Consider the following 23,114-nt stretch of genomic DNA (forward strand, 5'->3'; position numbering starts at 1 on the left):
GTCGCAAAATTTCACGTAGAGAGTGAGAGGAGCCCATAATGTAGCAGCTCTGGTTAAGATTTTGTGCAGAGGGTAAGGAGACAGTCTGTACTGTAGCTGGACTTGTTCTGCCGTAATCAAGGACTAGTAGGATACAATAATGGGGACACAAATTAAAAAATAAAAGTTAAATTAATTGAATGTTTCTTGGTATAACAGTACCATAATGTAGAATTCAAAAGATATTTTACGTGTTATGGTAGAAACAATTGTTTCTCCCTTTTCAGTCAGAAGCTTCTTCAAATTCACTGTAATACAGACTGTTACACAAAATGGGATGCATTTTTGAATTTAAATTATTTTTGAACTTATGAATGGTATTCTTTTTGATCAAATATTATAATTTATAATTATATATTATGATTTAAATAAATGAATAATCTTAGGTCTGTTGCTTACAATGCAACTGCATTCTAGAAAATAAAGGTCAATAAATGCTTGACAATCAGAGGCTTCTTTCAGACTGCTCTGATACAGACTGCTACCGGAGATCGATCCTGCCCACAGCCATCAATATGCACAACTCATCAAAGAAAAATGCATCAACGTTCAATTGCCTTCTGGTATTATTTTAGTATTTCTGAATCTAAATGTATTTGATTAACGAATATATTTTTATGGAATAGCAGCAAAAGAAAACAGTGCCATATTGTGGTAGAATGGGGCAAATACAGAGAAATTGTACTAAAGTTATAAGGTCCCAGAGTCAGAACATTAGTACTCAAGTAAAGTATTGAGTAATTGGTCAGAACATGTATTTTGATATTAAAAAAATATGCACAACTCATCAAAGATGTTTCATGCATGAAACATCTTGGGTGCAAACAAGATGTTTCATTTTAACATAAACTGGTGTGTCTCTATGTCTGGTACAGGTCTGGCTAAACCGTCACAAAAAACAATGTTATCATGTAACATAACTGTATTATTATTCTTTTGTTTTGGTTGCTTCCACATTTTTCAGTTTTTATTGACCTCTTGCGTACAAACGTTGCAACTGTGACGTTCCTTAGCAGAAAATGCTGGGTGCGTTTTCTTTATGCTCCAGCGCGTCTCCGGCTGGGCGGGAACCCGTTGTCACGAGCAGAGGGACAGCCGCCGCCTCCCCGTCTAGGTGTGAATAATAAACACACACAATCATTTTTTTTTTGTTATTGTTGATGTATAAAAGCTAGCTCGGTGTTAGCATACAACACCGCGGCGAAGTGAAAGTCTCTAACAGTTGATTTTGAACACCGGAGCTGTAATTTTCTTCGACAAAAAGATGTGTGAAGCTACATGCTATCTGGCAGTAGCTGCTAGCTTTAGCTTTCTCTGTCGCCGGTGGTAAACCGAGCTCTCCTCGCGACCGGGCCACCGCGACGGGCTGCTTGAAGCGGCGAACCAGAACCGTTTCAGTGTGGGCTTCATAAAAATGTCCACCGCTCCGGATATGGGCCTGCCGCCCGAGTGGAGCGACGACGAGCGGATGAACGTCATGTTCTCCGAGTTCAAGGAGAACCGGGACGTGAACGTCACGGACTGGGACAGCAGGATGGACTTCTGGACGGCTCTCATCATGCGGGGCTGCAGGCGGCGCGGCTCCGTGACTGTCAACCTGCAGGACCTCAACAAATCCTTCCAGAGGAAAGAGAAAACACCGCTGGGCCTGTCCACTGTGATCCAGAGCATGGCCAGGTAACCGTGGGCCAGTCTGTGCTCGTCAGTACTCCAGTCAGTCATGTTCACTGTTCTCTCTCTTTCTCGGGTCAGGTGTGGGAAGATCCAAAGAGAGTCCGAGTTCGCCGCCAGCGTGGACTGTGGGTGGGTGTCCTGGAGTGTGGGGATGCTGCTGGTGAAGCCACTCAAGTGGACCTTCTCCACGCTTCTGGGCAGCAACAGAGTTCCTCTGGAGGAGTCTTTCGTTGTCATCGAGCTCGTAAAGGTTTGCCACGCTCCTGTTGTTTCCACAGCTTGGATTTCAGCAACGCTTTGACACGTTGCAACCACAAACTAGAAACAAAAAGAACTCTGAAAAGTGTGGCATGCATGTGTAGTCTGTCCCCATCTCCCATTGGATTTTATTTGGGTCATCAGTAAATGAGCCGGATACAAATGCATGACATTTTTTGTTGTGTGTTGAGCTCTCGCATAAATTGCTAATAAAACCGAGTTGTTTTAGTACTTTTTAAAGAAATACTCTCATGAGGACACTGCATCTCCTGCACAGTCAGATTCGTTGTAAGACGCAGCTGCACCGGACGGTCTCCTATTTCGACGTGAGGCGTGGCGATGCAACTTCGTTCTTCTTCTTTTTCAGGAGAAGGCCGCGGAACTGCTGAAGGTCTACCGAAGCAGTGACTTTTCCAGCTGCTCCATCATCTCTTTTCAAGAGCTGTGCACGCTCTCCTCCAACATCTGCGCTGATGAAAGCACCCTGTGCATGGCTCTGCTGCAGCTGCAGAAGGACAAGCAGGTCATAGTTTCCTTGCACGAGGGAGAGAAGGTAAAACAGAATATAATCACTGTTGGGAGCTGCGCGATGTTGGGAAAACATGATTCAAGAATGTCGCCACAGTGACGCGATTATTATCTTTCCGTTTTAGGTCGATAGCAGAACACAGACGGTCAATATTTCTGGTTTTATTGTTACTCTGCTAAACAAATTAGTTAATAGTTTCTTGCTGATTTAAAATGGAACTATTTACGTCCAGGAACTCTTTACAGCAGATAATTAACAAAAACAAACAGTCTGAATGAGCAGCATTCAATGATGAGCTAACACTTACTACAATCTAGCCAGTTCCTCATCGTATGAGGAACATGTTGCCGCATGCTCTATGCGGGAACAGAACATTGTTTTTCATATGTTGTGCAGCTCTAATCAAAGGCAATTAAAAAGTTTTAAAATACAACACAGGTAGTTTGTACGATTCATGAAGACGTACCTGGTTTCCTCTGTTTTCCAGATTGTGAAGTTTTGCCAGCCGGGACAGGATCGTGTGTCTCCGGCGAGCGACGTAGACATCGGGATCTACCAGCTGCAGCGCAGTGAGAAACTACTGGAAGAGCGTGTGCAGAAACTGAGCCTGGAGGCGGACAGGTCGATGTTAGACATAAACATTCCCGTTAGACATCTAGTTCTTGTATATGAAGTGCGAATTACTTTAGTCCAAGAGAGCCATTAGTAATTTATCTCTACTTTTTTACTAACTTGCACTCTTAAAAATGATTTCTAGATGCAAAGAGGAAGCACGAATTCTGCTGCGAGACGGGAAGAAAACACAGGTCATTATGAACAGAAACTTTAAAATGCGACCTTCGAAATCACAGCCGCCACTTAAGTTGGATTTCTGTCTCCCAGGCGCTGAGGTGTTTGAGAGGCCGGAAGAGAGTGGAGAAGAGAGCAGACGGCTTGTTCGCCAAGCTGGAGAGCATCAGGGGAATCCTGGAACGAATAGCCCAGTCGCAAACCGATAAGATGGTACGAAGGGCCTGAAATCTTAGACGTCCACATGTCTCCTGCAGCTGAATTTTCCTTCACTGGTTAAAGAGTGTGTTCTGATGTGTGCAGGTTATGCAGGCCTACCAGGCCGGAGTGTCTGCTCTGAGGATGTCGCTGAAAGATGTGACTGTGGAGCGCGCCGAGAGCCTGGTGGATCAGATCCAGGACGTACGCAGTCGTCGTTAAGACAGGAATTTGTATATTTAGGTTATTTATTAGATTTTCGTGCACATTTTTTATGGGCTCCTGTTCCATATTAACAGTTATGCGACACGCAAGATGAGGTGAATCAAACCATTTCCAGTGGTGTAACTGCTGCAGGTAAGTCATTCTGTTCCTACTTGGTTTCATTTTCTTTTTTATTATTACTTATTTTTTTTATTTTTAGCATAATCGGATCATGTCACATGTAAATGTAAACAAAGGTTTCTCTCAAAAGTATATTTACTATCTATCGCATGTAAAATTAAGCACCAGTCAACCACCAATAATGATCACTGTTGCAAAACAACAAAGATTATTATTGGTGTTTTTTAAATACACAAACTAGTGTATTAAAAAAGAAAAATAACAGAAAAAGATCTTCTCCTTGTATTGACACAGCACTCTGAGTCAATGTGTCTCATTTTAGCATATTATATATTTAATATTTTCTTAAAAGACACAATTTATGTCTCTTTAGTTTCCTTAGATGTATTGTTCCATTTGTTTAGTTCTGACTTTGTTTTTTACTTCTGATCTTCCCCAAGTATAAATGCCATCGTTTTTTACGTTTTCTTTTTGTTTATGTGCCGGTAACGTACTGTTTTGTATTTTTAAGCATAACTTGCAGAATATACTAGTCCACCAAGTTGTGAAATTCCATAAATTTGAAAAATTTATGAAACAGGTGATTTTATTTTTTATGCAAAAAATAAAAACTTGCATACCTTTTGCAATCATTCCCCCAACACTTCTACACAATAAGTCTAATAATGAGTGCTGAGCTTGATATACTACGCTTCTTGTCAGTAGATGAAGACATGGACGAGTTGGAGGAGGAGCTGAAAGCGTTGCTGGACGAGTCAGAGCCAGATGTGAACACATCAGGTCTACCTGCAGTCCCAACGAACCGCCTGGGTCCCACCGGTGAGCAGATCCTCAGTTCTCTGCCTGATGTACCCCGCGGCCACTTGCATGTTCCCGCTGGGGCGCTAGAGGAAGAACTTAATCGGTTAACCTTATCAGAAACAGGTGCGCACCTTCAGAGTCCTTCAGGTCTTTTCGTCTTTCAGCCGTTCCAGACGACACGTCGGTAAACTGTCTTTGCTTTCAGGATCTCCACAGAAGAAGGCAACATCACCAGGGAGGAGAGCAGAGGCCGCTCAGTGATTTTCGTCGACATCCAAGTCAAAACAAAGCACTTTACTTCCTTTAATAAAGACAAGTACAGAGGAAGCATGCCGATCTGGACTTTCTGGAAAATAGTGCAGATCTACTTTTTAACTTGCTTGCTGTCGTAATTTGAATAATCCTTTGGCTCCAGCGGGAATGCTTTTAAACCGGTTAAGAGAACCGCACCCATGGTTTGTCCTGTGTTTATCGATTATACGTGGATGCTCGTCATAGACTGTTGTGTAAAGTGTGTGAAAGTGGCCTTCTAAGGTGTAAAGACGAAGCTGTGTAACAGAAAGTCATGCCAAATGATTTATCATAACCAAGTTTATTGTTGAGATGTAGATGGAAGGGTGGAAAAGAACGCCTAAAGTGAGTTTAACCAAATATGTTTGTCAAAAAAAATAAAATTTATTTTAATCACGTGTCTTAAGGTTTATTTGTGTTAAATCAATAAAAGATAAAAAGCCCTGTTGGTCTACACTCATCCGAGCAACACTGACCTCTTGGACAACATTGTGAATCCTCTTCTCTTCTGATTGTTTCAAAATGTCCGACAAAATAGTTTTGAGGCGACTCCTCTGCGCCATGGCAACTTCTGTTCTTTAAAAAAATATAAAAAATCCAGTCTTGGGTTATTTCTCCTTTTGATTACTAAGTTTGGTGATCCAATAATCATCTGACTGTAATAGTGTGACAAGATGTCAGTTTATGTTCTTGCTGAAGCACAAATGGTGGCCCAGAGTTCAAAATGACAACTCCTCAGATGAGTCACTATGTATTATAAATATTCAAAAATACTTAATACTTTAGTGACATTTCCCCCTGACCTCATCTCAGGGGCGCCGCTGTTGACAAACAAACCTGGCCCAGTAAAGTGACCTTTCCTCCAGCTTTTGCGACATTCACTCGAACCAAGTAACCAAACCAAAAACGAAAGCACTGCAGTAATATAATGATTTTATATCCTTTAATGGCAAGTGATTTTATTGTGAAAAGCAGGCTATTAAGAGATTTAATTACCATTATTGTGGCGGTGTTATAGGTACAGAGTGCATCAGGGTTGTTGTTTTTCTTTATTTTCCCCTGCTGGGTCATTAACAATAAATAAATAATAATAATAATAATAAAAACTCATTACAAATCGACAGCCTCTTAAAAAGTACAGTTGGTAATATCACAATATCCAGCAGTGTTTGAAAAATGCCCTTGTACGACAAAAAGCATTAATGAATATTGTTCAAACCTAAACGAAAACCTCCATCTTCCCTCAGACACGCTCGATATATATCCATATATATATATATATATATATCTATATATATATATATATATATATATATATATATATATATATATATATATCCATACAGCATTAAAATGTGTCCAGTGCTGCTTCCTTCTACGAAGCAAAGGAAACACATCGCAGCTTCTACCTACAGTCACGAGAGCATACAGATACCAAATAAAGACAGATATGTACGGAGCAGCAGTGTGATTACGTCACCTCTATCCTACGAAGCCGCTGCTGAACGTCTTGCTATATTATTGACTGCTGCTACATCCTTTGTACTCCACATATGTAAAGGTGACTTCCAGCCATGACTACGTTTCACAGCTTGAGCACGACTCGGCCGGTTAAGCAGGCACTGACGCAGATATTTGGCTGAGAATTGGTTGTTTGCACCACATAAAACAGATCCGACAGGTCGAAGCAAAAAGGTCAAGATGTGAATAGGATAAAAAAAACAAAAACAAATTGGGAGGTTAATAAAACTCATTTGGCGTGCTTTACAGTAGTCCATTTCTACCATAGAAGAAGAAAACATAAAGGTTCTCGTGGAGTAGCACAAAATGACGTTTATACTGCTGTGTTGCGTAAAAAGCGGGCTGCACAGTGGTTCAGGCTCTTCGCTGTTCTCGCAGTGTGTGTGTGTGTGTGTGTGTGTGTATACGCTAGGGTCAGATGCATAAATAATGCAAAAAGCAAACACAATGCATGTACCCTTCTCTACACATTGGATCTGCGTGTATGTGAGAACAATGTGCAGTGTGAGAGATAATAAAATAAAGTCACAAAAACAGAATTTGAGGTAAAATGAAACAAGCAGGCTCATCTGGAGGAGTTGGAAGACCTTGGTAAGACTTTAATAGAACCATTATTCGCTGCTTTAGCTTCTTGCAGAGGACGATATGTAGGCTTGTGTGCTTTAAAGCCCCACATGTGCAATACTGTTTCTATTTTTCTTCCACCGAGGTTCGTTGCTTTGAACTTAGAAAGTGGAGTTGCATATGTCACAGGTTTTAAATCAGGATTTGTTGTGTTCATGGGCTCACAGCCGAGACTAAACACACTTCCTCCACACTTTGAGCCTGAAATGGGGTTAAAGTATGGAGGAAGTGTAAAATTTCAAAATGATTTGAATGTTGTGACAGAAGCACATCCTGCAGTGCCTGATAAAGGTGTTCATATGCCTAGAACTTTTTCTCTTTTTTACATTTAACATTAAAATCACATTTTATTTTATTGAATTTTATTCAATAGGTCAACAGAAATTGTGAGGGGAAGGAAAATGATAGTCGGTTTCTAAAAACAACAAAAACGTTGCATGCATATGTATTTGGAGAGCTGTGGTGATAAGAATTTTACTCTGTCAAACGCTGCAAAGACTTAAAAATAAAGCGTAAGGTTGAGCAAAGTATAAGCATGTGCATAGTGCAAAAAAAAAAAACTCATTGGGAGTTTTTTGGGGAATGGTGAGGTTCATGGCATGAACCTCACTATTCAAATTGTTTATAAAACACTTTTAAAAAGCCATGTATCATTTTCCTTCCCTTTTTAAAGTTATGCACTGCTTTAGCAGCAGAAATTCACCTAAAACACACTGAAGTTAGCGTTTATGACGTGATCAAATCCAAAAAAGTTCAAGCAGTATGAATACCTCTGCAAGGCACTCTTTATAAATCTGGCAAACAGAATGCATAAACACATTTTTGCCTTTGTGCTCACGCTCCTTTTAGTCATAAAACCAGAGTTTTATGCATCTGGCCCTAGATGTGCATCTGTGTTAATGCGCAGGTGCAGCATTGCAGTGTTAAACTGTCCTATCGGCTTCCGAGCGCTTCTGCAGAACCTTGTCCTCGTTGACCTGGTCCACTGCCAGCGTCTCCAGCTCGGCCTGCGGCGGGGCGAGGGCCGGGGTGCCATGCGGGATGCGGTGCGCCACGCCCACGTGGGCCCTGTGCTGGCGCTCCCGAGCCGGGCTGTGTCGGGGGCTGTGTCGGGGGCTGGCCGCGGCACCCAGGGGAGGGATGGGGGAGCGGTCGGAGGCGATGGGAGGGATCACTGTGGGGCGCTCACGCACCACCTGCTGGGCGTCGGGAGACTCCCGGCCCGCCTGCAAGAACGGGGTCGGGTCGGGCATGGCGTCGACCGGCTCTCGCAGGACAACCCGCCTGCCGTCCGGGCCCAGGCGGTACACCTCCGTCAGCTCCGGGTGAAGAGGCTGGGAGAGGCTCTTCTTCATCCGGCGACGCGGCGTTTCAGGCTGCCTGTCCTTGGCGGGGGGAGGCGTCGGCTTGTAGGAGCTGATGGGACTGACGTTGGGACTCGCCTCGGAGGAACTTCCGGCCAAAAGCTTCTTCTTCGTGGCGTGAAGCTGCGAGGTGAGGTAAGCGATGGTGCTTGCCCTCTGCTCCAGCTCCCCAGACAACACGGCCAGCTTGTGGCTCTTCATCTTGAGCTCCTCCAGGTACTTCTTCTCCCGCTCTTTGATGGTGTTTTCCAGGACCGAAATCATGGCGTTCTTCTGCTCCAGGTCCCGGAGCAGCTCTGTGTTCTCCTCCTCCTTCTTTTTAAGTTGGGCCTCCAGCTCCTCACACCTCCTTTGCAGCTCCCTGCATCGTTCCTCGCTGCTGTCTGCACACACAGTAATGAGCAACATCACAGCTGTTAAATGTGTGATATAAATAATAAATAATAGAGAAGAAGAAAAAAAGAAACACACACTTTAGACTAAACACTGAGGCATTAAGCTCAGACAGTCTGTCAGCACCGAGAGAGACAGCAGGATCCTTTGGAGAGTCGTTTGCAGTGGTCAGAGAGCTCTGGTCTCACATTACAGCTTTTACTGGCTCTCATCTCCATCACTGCAGCTCCTACCTGACTCTGCAACGCCTCACTGCAGCCGACCGACATGCCGTACCGTCTGGGCAGCAAATTACAGTCAACTTCTAATGCGAATTCAGTCATCATTCGCAAATTTTGTGCCTGGCTTATTCCCAGTCTATTTTGCGTAGACTTGGATTTTATTTTATTTTATTTTTTACAAATTATCATAACGTTTCCACAAAATCTGACCAATCACCTTAAAGTTTTTTTTAAAATTTTATTTAAATTTTTCTGAAAAACATCATCACTGAAACTCGGCTGAATTTTTACAAATCCCTTCGACCCCTTCTGATTTAACCCCTTGATTCACAACTTGTAAGATAAAAGCTGTGACGCAAAAAAAAAAAAAAAAAACTACTTAAAAGTTTTTTTTTGCATAAACCATTTTGTATAAGATGTCTCCCGCTTTTCTTGAATTTGCACATGTAGAAGAAAAGTCCCCTGCACTTTTTCAGTTGTTACCACTGATTAATCGGTTGTTATGACAAAAAAAACAAAACATCACATCTTCCTACTGTTGTTTCACATTCAAAAGTTTAGAAACTTGCACCTCACTTTTCATTCCCTGGTCTCAGTCTAGCATTTAAAAAATTGAATGGCTGGAAACAAGAGTATTATATTCCCTTCACCAGGGGGGGCTGGTGCTCGTCCAGCCCAGTTGGCGCAGCTGCAGCGAGCAGGTTGGATGCTGTGCATTAGCGCTGCAGCAGATAATCTCATTTCCTGCACTCCAATCTAAGAGATGTCCCACACTAACATGACGGTGAGTCAGATTGGAGGCTTTAGCAATGCTGAGCCAACACAGCTCTGTCGAAAAGCCTACATCGTCACACCGTGATCTTCATATTCAAGACACCTTCACCAGCAGAGCGTGAATCAGACGGGGATGTGACTTTATGGTTTAGAGGGAAGCGGCAGCTGGGGGAGCTGTAATCAACAGCAGTGAGTCAGACAGGACGGAGCAGTGCTTCCTGGGTAAGACCAGAGCTGGCAGAGGAAGCTATTTCAGCAGGTGACATTCATTTGTAGCTCTCTGTGGTGCAGAGTTTACTCTGGAGCTGCTGTTGGAAAGTGGAGCACTCCCTTAGATGCCATCATAACATTTTGAAATCACACATGAATTCATCTGACTTTTTTTTTTTTTAACATGAAAGTGACTACTGAATTAATTTGAAATAGAATGTTGTTAATAGCAACATTTTCCTTCAGATTTCACAATCGCCAGTTTTTCGAAAAGCTTTGATTCACTGATTACCATCTTAGCCAGTCACACTTTCTCCTGGACTATAAGCAGCAATAACAACAACATGCAAACTTTTTTTTTCTGGTCTTCCTCATATGTATGATCATTAATGGTTCAGAGCAGTGGCAATTAAAATCTCTTTGACATCTTCATTCAGTCATTAGCACAGATGAGTATAGCTAGCATGACAACACTATTCCTTATAAAATGCTAAATCCTTAGCTAAATTTGACACTTCCAATATGTGGAATGCCTGGTTTTGGATGCTGTGCACTTTTTTGTTATTATTTTCAGACAAGTTGTGAATGTGTGTAACCATGGCAATAGGATATTGTTTTTACAACTGGGAGTAGATTATCAGCATTTTAAATTAGCATCTAAAACAACTACAAGCTCACGCCCTAAAGGAGCTTAAAGACAAAAGAGCAGTGAATCTCAGACACAGATTTAAAGAGGAGAGGCAATAGCAAATGAAGTGGATTAGGATGAAATTGTCACTTGATGGATCCTTATTGACATGATCTAAAATATAATCCATGATTAAGAATGATTTCATTTCAGCTAGTAAAGACATGCATGTTTTTCTTTACAAAATTAACCAGCGTAATTAAAAAAAAAATCCTTCCGGAGTTCTAAATCCACTTTGATTGAGCAATAACTGCATAAAGCAGGACAATAGTGGCTTACCTGATGGATCGGAGCTTCTCACGGTGAGCTCATATGTCAAATCTGTGGAAAAAAAAAGATGAGGTTGAAACATGGAACAAAGTATCTGTCTGACAAATTGCTCCCCACAAACTAAGCTTTGAGGATTGAGAACTTTGTGCTTGGTTTTGGACATTAAAGAATTGTTTGCCGCCATAATAATTCAGCTTTTATGCGTTTGAAATTCTCTGAAATATACTGACTTACCAGAGAACCAAGAAGCTGATTATGCATGCGCTCACCTGTGCATTGCTGCTGTAATCGGCGGATTTCTGCATGTAGCCCCTTTAGTGTGTTAGCATGGTCCTGCTGCAGAAAAAGCAGGTTTTTCTGAGCACTGTGCAGCTGATTCTCCAGAGTTACGTTTGCTGAGGCCATGGCGATATCTGTTTGGATCCCCACCACACCTGGAACCTTAAACCCACAAAGACAGAAAGTGTCAAGCCAGCCACCACACCCAACTTTGTCACAGTTCAGCCTACAAACCACAAGGGCATCAAGAAGCTCCACAGCTTTTTTTTTTTTTCTCTCCAGGAGTTACTTCTCCACATGCTACTACAATAAAAACTACATTTATTTCAGAATGTTTATGTACATCTTTATAAAACTGGAAGAAACTGGAATCTGTGCGCTATACTTAAAGTTTCATCCCAATATTTTGAGGCAATTTTGTAATTATGATAAAATGACAACAAGAACTTTCTAAGAAATGTATCATGATAAACGATACAATAAATGCTCACCCCTAAGAATCTGTCAGATGAGAGCATCTGCTGCACTGAGACTCCATCCGACAGGCTGAATACCATATCGGCATGCAAAGTGTGAATTTATAACAATATGCTCGCCAACAAATTCTGCATTCCAAGCAGTCTTTTGCGACTTATTTGGATGACGGTCTATTTAAGATCCATCGTGCAGCCCTATTTGGGAGAGATTTTTATAGACAAACTGAGATTCATACTCAGCATTAGATGAAATGTACCCTCCAGCGTCCATACCATGACTACCAAAGACACCGAAGCTTCACACACTGATGCATATGATGCTCAAACTGGGCGCGGCAGATCAGCCTGAAGAAAAAAAAAAACAACAACAAAAAACTCCTCTTCCTTCCCTGTCATGCCCCTCCCTTCAGGCCACAAAGAGACATAATCAATCAATCTAACAATCTCCTCCCTCTGAGAGACACCAACATCAGACTAAGAGATAACAGCACATTGATCCCTGTATTGCCCCCCACACCCTATCTCTGCATACAGGAAAGAGCTTCAATTAAATATCCCAGAGCTTCTCACTCTTACATCACCATGTCACCAACATGAATAATTCATCCTAAGACACCTGACTGAGCGGGCTCCCTCATTTCGGCGGATGCCCAAACATTTTCATTTTCATGGGGAAATGTAAGAGGCGGTGCCAACACCAAAAACCCAGACTGTTTAGAACAAACACAGCCAGCGGTGTGTCATAAAGGCTGAGGGGATAATCTATTATTGATGAGTAATGTGAAGTCCTTCCGGTAAACCCGGCGCTTCAAGCATATCTCTCATCCCAGCTCTTTCCTAGAATAGCTCAGAAAGCTTTCCGCTCGCAAAGACATGACCTCAGACAGCTTCACTATCAACGCAGCTCATGCAACACACTGCAGCATGGCGGATAAAAAAGAGGATTAAGATTAACTTCATCCTTTCAATGAAGTTAATCAAACATCATGTTTGGGTCTCTTTTGATTTTTTTTTTTTTTTTTTTTATGCACAAACACACCCATCCGGAGTTTTTTTCAAACTGAGATGAAGAACGATGAATTATACATGAGCTGCAGCAGCAGGAGACATTAGGAAGAAGATACTATCCTAAGCCAACACAAGTCTCCTACTGTAACGTTCTCAAACCAAATGCACTGTCTGTGCATAAATACGAAGCATAACAAAATCTAAGTGCTGAACATTTATCGTTAGTTTGGCTTTTACACAGATATTTGCAACAATATTGAATAAGCACTGACTAAACTTTGAAGCAGTACTAGTAAAGGGTGTTGCTTCTTTAGACTTCACAACGAGGGTAATTGTTGGAGACTTTTTTCATCCAGCTGACCAGCAGAACACAGTAACAAATTCAAGTTTATACCTGCAGCTGGTGCTGACTGTGTTAATCAATATTTTCCCAAAAAGAGATTCTAAATAATAAACTATAGATAAATCGCAGCAGCATGAAACATTAGGAAGTAACTAAGCCAATACAAGTTCTTAGGAGCAACTTCCCGTAATCAAGCTCAATGTTCGAAATACATTCTACCAGATTTCGCTGGGAAATATACTGCCTCTCCTGATCTGTTGTATCTGTAATGAGCTTTGTATTTTTGGAAAACTTACAAAGGTTTCTGTTCAAATCTGGTCCACGGCTTAAGCAAACCATTGCCTTGTTCACACTGCAAGATCTTTAAGCCAATCAGAAAGCAAGGTGATAAAACCATGGCAGGGAACCATCTTTTTGTTTTATTTTCTCTGTTTAAAAATATTTCAGAAACCGTCATGTTGTCATCTTTGTTAGCTCTGAACTCACGTGTGATCTCGAGGAGTTTAGTCAGATTTCACATCTGCATCTGAATGTTCATGAGCGAAATGTGTTCCTGTGTCATTCCTGCCGTGTGTCTGGACGTCACTCACTGTAGGACCAAACCTGCTATAACACATATTTACTTGATAGCCACATGTGGGGTTTCTCGCAGTTTGAACCAGTAAAACGCTCATTACAACTTCCAGTGTTTTGCTTCTTATGCAGTACATGGATCTCAACACATCAAATTTATAGATAAGTTTAAATGAATGTTTGATTCATATGAATTCATTTTAAATGTAAGTAATCATACACACAAATACGTTTGTATTATTAACGTTAACAATCCAATTTTTATTTGGTCAGTGTGTGCATTGGTCAATTTTATACAGAATCAACCTGCAACCTATTTATATCTACATTCAACCAACCCATCCATCCACCCATCTGTCCAACTGTCCTTCTTTCCTGGATTTGGGGTCCAGGAGGAAGGAACCCCAAATCCAAATCCAATTTAGGGCCGGCCCTGCTCATGTTCCAAACACCAGAGCATTACAACAGCAACAAAATAATTGTGCAAGAGGAGAGAGTGTGTCCCCTAACAATTACTGCTTGCATCTCTGTGATGGCACAAGTATCTGGCAGGAGGTCGGCAGGCATCCCTGACACTTTACATTTCAGCACCTGCATTGCGGACAGCACCCTGAATACAATGCCTCTGCTGCTCCAGACAGCAGCAGCCAGGGGATCGTCGCTTCCCTCAAGCAGAGTCGTAAACTTTCAATCAGCAACAGTCAGGCTATGGCATTCTCTCTTGATGTCAAACAATGCATCGGAGCCGTGCTGCTTCATAACAATACAAAGATGTCACCTCCGCATTTGGTGGGGGTCATCAGAAAGGCTGTCCTTGCAGCCGGCGTTGTGCTGGGCTGCGACTCAGGGAGGAGCTGTCCAGTTTAAGGAGCCGCAAGCAGGCTGGTCACCAGCCAGAAGCAACAAACCTTACCCTCGCAAACAATTGCTGCGCTCAAAAACGAAGGTGCCGGTCATGAGCAACGCAGACTGGCTTTCTGGATGTTTCTGAAAATGCGACGCCACCCACTAAATAGGGCACAACGTTTATTGACGCCTCGCGCCATTGCGCGTGCATAAACTGACTGAGACAAAAATATTTCAAATACTCCAAACACTCATGACGGCACAAAACTGGGACTGAAGCGTTAAATGAGCAAAGCAAGCTCACACTGACAGCACTGTCGCAGTTTAATCGTCACGTTTTAATTGCCGCAACAATTCCTCTGCTGGAGCAGGTGAATTAAGCCTTTATTGATGTAGCCTAGCTAGAAAGCTAAAGGACGCCCAACGTTAAACCGCAAACAATGAAGTCGGCTCACCTTTCAGCTGAAAGTACGTGGCCGTCGACAAGCTGCCAAAGCGCGACAAACGGCGGTCGAACAGGCTAACAGTCCACCTCGCAGGTCATGGCGGTGATGCTGCCGGCGGCTCGCCCGTCTTCCTGTCAGATCTCCCTGAGCTACTAGACAAAATAAAGCGATGCACCATGGGAAGCCGGAGGAAACACTGGCAACATGCTCAACATTTACACTCTGTTTACATCTTCCAGTTTGTAATGTTCATTACAAATACATCTACGAATTTTCAAAGGCGTCTATTAGAAAGGAAGGGGATGAAAAAACAACGATTACTAACCTTAAATAATATAAACTGCGCAAGTAGCGGATGCCCTTAGAATGCGACCGTTTTGCGTTGATAAGCGTCATCGCCATGGCAACGGAGTCCTTCCGATGTACTTTACAGCTGTGCTTACGCCCCCTAGCGATACCGTTGAGACGTTGCAATGCGATGATAAGGTTTTTATTGAGATGATGCGTCCTGCCGGCGTCAGGTGGATACAGAATGGCAAACGTAAAAAGATGCGAAAGGATGCAAGGCTGAGAAAGCTCTCAGACAGCTGGTGGACAGCAGAGGGCGCTATTGCTCTTCAGTGGGAGTCTAAGGAAAAGTTTTTTATTTTTAATTTTCTTCACTCCTATTTCTCTCTCTCCACATCCACGCTGCATACTCTTCTGAGAGGAATAAAAAGTAGGTAAAAATTGCACCATGAACAAATTTGAATGTTTAGGAAACAAAACAAAACAACAACAACAACAAAACCCCAAACAAACAAGAAACTGAGATGACGATATTCATTAATAGTCAAAAACTATTCACATATACTTTATGCTTATTTTCAATCTGATTCCACTTGAAGCTGAGACAAACTACAAAAAAAAAAAAAAAAAAAAAAAAAAGAAAAAACCCTTATGAATGACTCTACATCTAGGCCTACTACTGGCTGGACTCCAATGGGTTACACAAGTAAAGTGAGTGGTGGATAGTTTAGTGAGAGTAAAAGAAAGCTCACATGAAAATACAAGGGATTACATTTCGCTGCACTATCCCCAAGAGTCAAAATTAGAGAAATGAATGAATGTGGAAAATGACACAGAGACATACCAAAACTCTGCCTTATCTTTTCAATCATCTCAGCACTTTTCACTCCTAGCTTCACTGAGTTCCTGAGTCTGGGGTATGTAAAGGTGGAAAAACAGAGGCCTTTTCATCGCTGCCCCGGAATATCACTATAAATTATTTCTGGCCATACAAAAATCCACGGGGAAGTGGCTACTGTGTAAAATGATACAAACCAAAAACAAAAAGATTGCATTTCACGTCCAACCTCGGAGTGAACCTCACATCTCCAAATATAAACAATCTAAGTAAAGTGGAATTATTGTCCCCATCCAGAAATGTTATTTTTCTAAACAGTCTTTAATCTCTTTCTGTCTTTGTCCTGTTTGCAGTAGGGATTCAATTCTCCTGATCACTCTACTTTTAGCATTTCTGGCACACTTCCCAGCTTCCAGTGAGTTAGGAAGTAAGAAAATCCCCAACAGAAAGTCTTTTCCTCCAAATGACTTTTTTAATACAGCCAGTTCCCTCAATTTATCACAACATGCAGTGAAATAGCACATCAAGAGAAACTAAACAAATAAAAAATGAGCTCCTGTGAGTCAATGGTTTTATAGCCACTGTTTTCCTGACCTGTGCCGAAACGGGATCAGATCAGGTTAAATGAAGCCGAGGAATCTCCAGATTGCATCCACCAACCAAAACCTCTCTTCCAGCAGTAGCTGACTGTAACATTGACATTACCCATTAATAAGTCTCAATTGAGCCCAGAGCCTGTCCGAGTTTGAATTCGTCTTTCATGCAGAGACCAAAGAAATGCTTTCTCTCGAACAGCGGCATGAACTCAGAAATACGTGTTGCCATGCAGATGGTGGCGAGAGCTTTGGACATGAGCCTAAAATGTCTCTCTGATGGAAAACCAATAAGAGCGAGCAGTCAGGGTTTCTTTTTATTTTGATTTTTTATTTTTTTTGCTTGGCAGCCATCATACTCACTGAGATCAAAAGTGAATTTATGTCATTTTTTAAAATGCGTCTCATCGGTATAGTTACTGGCTTTCAGACAGAACTTTTTACAGAGGCACAAATAAAATGTGGGCACATCACAGCCTGTCCCAAAGGGCACTTTTATTATTATTTTTTTTCCTTTTTAACTCTGTCAATCTGCCAGCACAAACACTTCTCAGGTTGTAACAGTTTTACAGGTTTTATATTGAGATTGGCAAAGCCAGTGCCTCAACAACTCTGAATACCCAATTTAATTTTCCAACACCCTTAATTTTATTAGTGTCTGCCTATAGAAATACAGTCATCAATGTGTCATTGACAGTAACACGGAGTGGCAGGGTTAAGTTTTCTGCTGCTGTGAAATGATTGAGGTTGTATGGTATAAACCTGAATATGTAACGTGGCCTTGCTGTGTATCAGTTGTGGATATTGAGACACGTTTAGAATATTGTCCTGCTGCGAAGGGGAGCTTCACTTTTAGCTTTTTCCATGAAAGTTTCAAAATGCGTTTTAAAGTGCATTTATTCTTTAAATGCTTGCCAGCTTCAGCATGGAAAAGCTCCCAGAGTCTCAGCATTGTAAATCCACCTCCAGGCAAAATAGCATCAGAGACACTCCTATTGCCAAATTCTGGATACACTTCTCACTTGACGCAGCTTAAGAGTCTGCAACAAATTTTCATCAAGCCATTTAATGTACAAAATTATTAAGCAACGGGAGATATCACATAAAATCCAGGCCAATCTTGGAAGAAAACCTGTTGGAGGCTGCGGGAGAGTAAATGTCCATTCAGGGGTAAAATGTAATGGTTTAGATCAAAGCATATTCATTTAGTAAAACGGTCCAGTTAAAAACCCACATCTGGCAAGACTTGAAAGGTGTTCACATCTCGTCTTCATCCATTCCGACCGAGCTTGAGGTGTTTATGCCAAAAAAGGAAGAAAAAGAGAAAAGGAGTTGGGACACGTTTCAGTCTCCACAAAGTCAAATCTTACCATTTAACACTTTTCAGCTTTAACTGCAGCGAAAGGTACTGTAGTTTTATCAAACATGCAGATAAATGCATGCCGCAACATTCAGGTTAAGAAGTTTTGCAAAAAAAAAAAAGAACAAATCTTTTACTTCATGTAATGCAACGAGTTGTGTTGACCAATCATTAAAAAAAAAAATCCCAATAAAATGCACAGAACTACATGACTGTAACAAGATAACATACAGAAACATTTACCCAATCCTTACTGATACTTATTATTATAAATAGCTTTGCAAGATATTGTTTGGTGGCTCATTAAATTTAAAATAACTCATTCTTACTCACAAGCTGCTTCTAGCAGGACTTCAAACCACATAAATCAGGTGAAAAATAAAATGATAAAATTAGTGGAGTGACAAGGTGGTGGGTGGGTGGGGAGGGGACACTTCGATTAAATACATTTCTCTGACACAACTTCATGCCAGCTATATAAACTATAGGAAATTTACAAGCTGAGAAAGCAAAGTGAGGAAATTAGAGCCAGCGTGTTACATGTTGGGATCCTGATGGACAGCCCTGCTGTGGCGTAATTGCAAGCCTGCTGCCAAAATGTCTCTGCCTTTATTCTGCTAATGAGGCCAGACAGCAGGAACACAGGATTTTCTACGCAGCTTTCTTGACAGCCCATGGAGAGCAGTGGATTTATTACAGCTTAAAATTGACACATTAATTACAAAGCGCTAATGAAGCACTAATATCAGACTTTGATGTGGGTATAACCCAAGGTGCCACCTTCTGCCAAGAACTTTTTTTTTTTTTTTTTACCAGCGGGATCAAATGAAATCATGAGGCTTTACAGCACAAAGTCAAAACAGTTTAAGAAAGTTGAAGTCTGTCCCAGGTTTCACTATGGTGGAGACAGGATGCACACTGCAGACAGACCTTCCGAGAGCCAGCCTGGAGTTTTCTGAGCAATTAATGCTTAATGACTCTCTTTGTGTAATTCGGTAAAAACAGAATCTTCTGGTTAGTAAAGCAGGAGCCTTACATATTCGGTATTCGTTGATTCATCTGTTTGTGACACTAAATTGTGTCCATTTAATTTTGATGTTTATGTTTTTCACATTTTTGTTTTGCTTCTGTTCAAAATCAAGGAAATAAGCAGAGACTTTCACAAAAAAGCACACGGTCACAGCATGGCCTTGTGAAAAGGGAGACAAGGACTGCGAGAGAAGCACATAGATAGAGAGTAGGATGCACATAGAGAGGTAAATTTTAAGGCAATTTTCTGGCTGTGCTAAATGCACTTTGATCCAGATGGACTTTTTCTTTTTATCTCAGAAGATTACTTTCAAGATGTGAAAGTAATGTTCTTTTTACAGCCAATTATTTTTGACAATATTAAAAAGAAACAGAGCTTCAAATCAAAATAATAATAATAATAATAAAAGAATCAACTGGAAAAGTTCTCTGGGACTTTCTAGAATTGTACTAAACTGGTTCAGATATTTGACAGACAGAATGAGTTTGTGCTATTAAGTTACCGAATTGGTAGAAAATAAAGGCAAAGATCACATCTGATCTTTGCTGTAGCTCAGATCACTGAATACTACAACATATCATTCTGTATCTGAGCCTTTGACATACAACTTTTTTAAAAACTGGCACTTAACCAGACCTGAAGAATCAAAAGACTCCCATGCATCCCCAAAAAATATTTAGATGTGATTATAGACATTTTAGCAAAGTCTCATGGAAAATATAAAGTACAATAGAGCATAAATTTGCTTTGCTTAAATTCGGACGAGTTCCGAAGTTTTTTTTTGTGAAACTCAAAGAGAAAGAGCAATTAGTGGAGGTATATTTGTGTGTGATTCCTGCCTTCACATCGCACAATTAATGTGTCGTTTCAGAGCGTGAAGCTCTAAGCACGAGGCTCCTGCTGCAGGGGTTAAACACTCGCTGCTGTTTATGCACCCGCCACATGGATTGCAGCGCCTGTGTGATCTCCTGCAGCCTTGGGCCCACTCCAGCCAAGATGGCCTGCTCATCCTTTAGAGGTGGACTCCAAATAAAACAGTGCAGCTCGGCCAAGCAAAACCCACTACAGAGCTATTTTCCACCGTCTGTGTGGCCAGGCAAAACAGGAGGAGACCGTTTTACCCCGCTCCTTCCCCAGATCAAGAAACACTAGATCAGTGAGACTGACGAAAAGGTCCAATCAACACACTGTCAGGGCCTTTCCTAAAGCCTCCCACTTCCTCCGTGGCTGTAGGTGAGGGGTTTTACCCAGCCCTGCTCCTCTCTGAATGGGACCGCCGCTTCACAGGCTCAGTGCCGACAAGGTGTGTCGGAGTGAGCCGCTCCAATTGAAAACATTTGCTTTTCAGCTCATGTATTTTATTTCTTCCCACCGTCTCAGTCGGACACATTTCCTCCATATTGACAACGTCTTGTGCTCCCACATGGTGTCAAGACGTTCTGAGAGATTTGCCAGACGTTCTCCTTCGCTCTGGCGCTGCACTGACCTTTTGCCAACATCGCACAGGATGCCTGCGCTGCTCATCCAGGCTGACTTTTGAAACGAGGACATCTCCCTCCAGGATGGCTGCAGTAGCGGGGTCCTCGGGGCCTCATGGAGGGTCTCGACTTGACTATCTTCTTTCATTGAGGACTGAAGGAGACGGCAGATGACCCTCGCCCAGCTGCTGAGACTGGAAACCCCACACCAGCTGGTTACTGTGAGAGCACAGGAAAGCCGTGGATTAAAACACCGGCAGCGCAGAGTTCTCTGTGACTTTCAGGCCACCTATGCTGAAGGAAAAAACTCCTCTGCAAACAAGTAACATGATGATGAACATTTTTAAATATAAAGAACACGCTGTATTAATCAATACAACCAGAAACAAATGAATCCAGAATTAAACAGTAAATTATTATGTGAAAGAAAAAATATAACATAGTATATCTAAGCTTATGTGGGGAATGACAAGTAGCAAAATTATTCAGATTTACCTCAAAATCAAAATCACACTTTATATGAAGACATTAGAGCAGGTTCAGTTCACTAACAGAATTGCTGCTTGAAAGCTGCAGTTTGTAACTTTTATAAAACAAAATGTTTTTTCATTTACACATTTTTGAAACTATCATGATGTTGTTGCAGTATGAGACAAATGGTTTGCGATCAAAATCAAGCTCCTTTCCCTCCGGTCCTGCAGTCGTATGGACAAATACACTACTCTGTCAGAAACAACTAATCAGAGCCAGGAGGAGGATCTTATCGCTATCAATCAAGCTTGCGTATGTGCTGTTCACTCCCACCCCTTTGCGCTTTGGTACCCCACAGCTGGTCCACTACAAACGAACTTGTCATGAATGCTCAGGCAAGTTAGCATGGCCGCCGATGATAAATCCCAAGTTATTTCTCCGCCGTCAGCACATTGAGCATTTAGCCACATTGAGCTTCATGCCATTTACATGCTCTCAGGAGCACTAAGACCCTCCTCGTGGCTCTGGTTGGTTGTTTTTGACCCGGAATGATGCATTTCTGCAGAAAGCAATAGTAGCCCAGGAAGGATGCTGAGGAGCTTGGTTGTTGTCTCATATTATACTATCAGGGACATGGTGACTTTTTAACAAATATGTAAAAAAACCAACAACATATTTTTGTAAAAGTTGCATGCTACAGCTTTAAATACTATTTCTTGAAGGCAAACTAAACAAAAATAGTTTACTCATCATCTTCTGGACCTAATTTAAAAATCAGTTTTAGACGTGTAAACAGAAAGCTTGAACACCCTGTTTCAGAGCAAAGCATATTTACGTGCCAAAACAGCCCAGTCAAAGTTCAGACTTAGATCTCATTGAAAATCTGAGGCGAGTCTTGAAAATGCTCGCAGTTGCTGAGAATTTAATCTGGATTAACTTGAGCTATTCAGAAAAGAAGAATGGAAAACACCTTCAGCCTGGATGCGTCCGGCTGGTAGAGACACGCCTTTAAAGTCTTTTAGCTGCAGTCGCAAATGATCGGCAATAAATGCAACACATCTCCGGTTGTTTTTAATACCTGCTTTTTAATAGCAATATTCCACAATTGTGGTGTTTATTAATCACATAAAATCCCAATTAAAATGCATACTGTTTAATGAATTGTTGACTTGCTTTGTGCTTGCGCATGTAAGACTCAGACTTTCATTTTTTGCTTGGATTTCAAAACAGCCACACAAACCCAAGACTGAGCAAAGGAGTCTTTTAGAGGATACTCTGCTGTTCAGTGGCAAATGTTATTCAGTTTCATTCTGGAAATTCTTTCCGTGCTGTATTTTCATTCAGGCATGGCGGGTACGGCTCTGCCTTAAAAGCTCATGCAGGCCCAGCTCCACTGCCCCAGTGTGTGCAATGAAAAGAGTCTTTATGTACCACTGACGCTGACTCATTCTTGAGAATGTCAGCAACACCCAAACAAACAAACAATTTTAAATGTGTGTGCACATTGAACGCCACAAAAGATGCCTTTTTTTCATTTCTTGTTTTTTCTTTTTCTTTGGTTTTCCATCTTTCTGTCACTCTGGTGGAGCATGCAGCAAATTCCACGGAGGCAGTAATTTGCTTTGGAGATTCCATTCAATTTTCCTCACTAATAAACACACCTTGAACATAAATCACTTCTCTGCTTTTCTTCCTGAAGGAACGGAGCGCTTAATGAATCAAGGGCCTGGCAACATCTCTTGGGGTTTGATAGCAGTACGGTGAAATGATGCATTGTTCTGACTTGCACCTCGAAATGCCTGACATTCATTTATTAATCCAAATGCATGAACTTTGGGGTATTCAGTGGGGGGGGCATTAAAGCAGGAGTTGGCACACGGTGCAACCGCAGCGGGGTGCATAATTTGGTTGCAAAGCGAGTCCAGCTATGGAGTGAAACAGTACAAATCGCTCCACAAAGTCCAGAACTGTGACTCTCTGTGACCGCACATCTGCTAGCTGAGGTGTTTGATGAGGGAAATTACGCTGACAAACGTGGCATGCATGAAATATACTGCAAACAGTTGATGGAGGGAGAAACTGCAGTAGGGGGGGGC

General features: G+C 41.7%; 2 protein-coding genes across 6 annotated transcripts; one reads left to right on the plus strand and one right to left on the minus strand.

Moving 5' to 3' along the window:
- Window positions 1-1,008: 1,008 nt before the first annotated feature.
- Window positions 1,009-5,320, plus strand: chmp7 (charged multivesicular body protein 7). 3 transcript variants are annotated; one of them, XM_055050832.1, is made up of 10 exons: window positions 1,009-1,716; window positions 1,792-1,963; window positions 2,339-2,524; window positions 2,988-3,121; window positions 3,258-3,306; window positions 3,383-3,502; window positions 3,593-3,691; window positions 3,787-3,844; window positions 4,535-4,651; window positions 4,839-5,320. In XM_055050832.1, exons 1-10 carry the CDS (start codon window positions 1,454-1,456, stop codon window positions 4,892-4,894), a joined length of 1,254 nt encoding a protein of 417 aa, XP_054906807.1. In that variant the 5' UTR covers window positions 1,009-1,453; the 3' UTR covers window positions 4,895-5,320. The 3 variants fall into 3 exon arrangements, with proteins under 3 accessions (XP_054906807.1, XP_054906805.1, XP_054906806.1); XM_055050830.1 differs by having other exon boundaries at window positions 1,011-1,716; window positions 4,535-4,756; XM_055050831.1 differs by having other exon boundaries at window positions 1,168-1,716; window positions 4,538-4,756.
- Window positions 5,321-7,015: 1,695 nt separating this feature from the next.
- On the minus strand, window positions 7,016-15,358 carry ccdc92 (coiled-coil domain containing 92). 3 transcript variants are annotated; one of them, XM_055050834.1, is made up of 5 exons: window positions 15,286-15,358; window positions 14,970-15,109; window positions 11,259-11,430; window positions 10,999-11,040; window positions 7,016-8,816 (listed from the first exon to the last, which is right to left on the minus strand). In XM_055050834.1, exons 3-5 carry the CDS (start codon window positions 11,392-11,394, stop codon window positions 7,993-7,995), a joined length of 1,002 nt encoding a protein of 333 aa, XP_054906809.1. In that variant the 5' UTR covers window positions 11,395-11,430; window positions 14,970-15,109; window positions 15,286-15,358; the 3' UTR covers window positions 7,016-7,992. The 3 variants fall into 3 exon arrangements, with proteins under 3 accessions (XP_054906809.1, XP_054906810.1, XP_054906811.1); XM_055050835.1 differs by having other exon boundaries at window positions 14,970-15,112; window positions 15,286-15,355; XM_055050836.1 differs by lacking the exon at window positions 14,970-15,109 and having other exon boundaries at window positions 15,286-15,334.
- Window positions 15,359-23,114: the final 7,756 nt, after the last annotated feature.

This window comes from Poeciliopsis prolifica, unplaced genomic scaffold (assembly GCF_027474105.1).
Source record: "Poeciliopsis prolifica strain line A6 unplaced genomic scaffold, Auburn_PproV2 SCAFFOLD031, whole genome shotgun sequence".
NCBI classification, from domain to species: domain Eukaryota; kingdom Metazoa; phylum Chordata; class Actinopteri; order Cyprinodontiformes; family Poeciliidae; genus Poeciliopsis; species Poeciliopsis prolifica.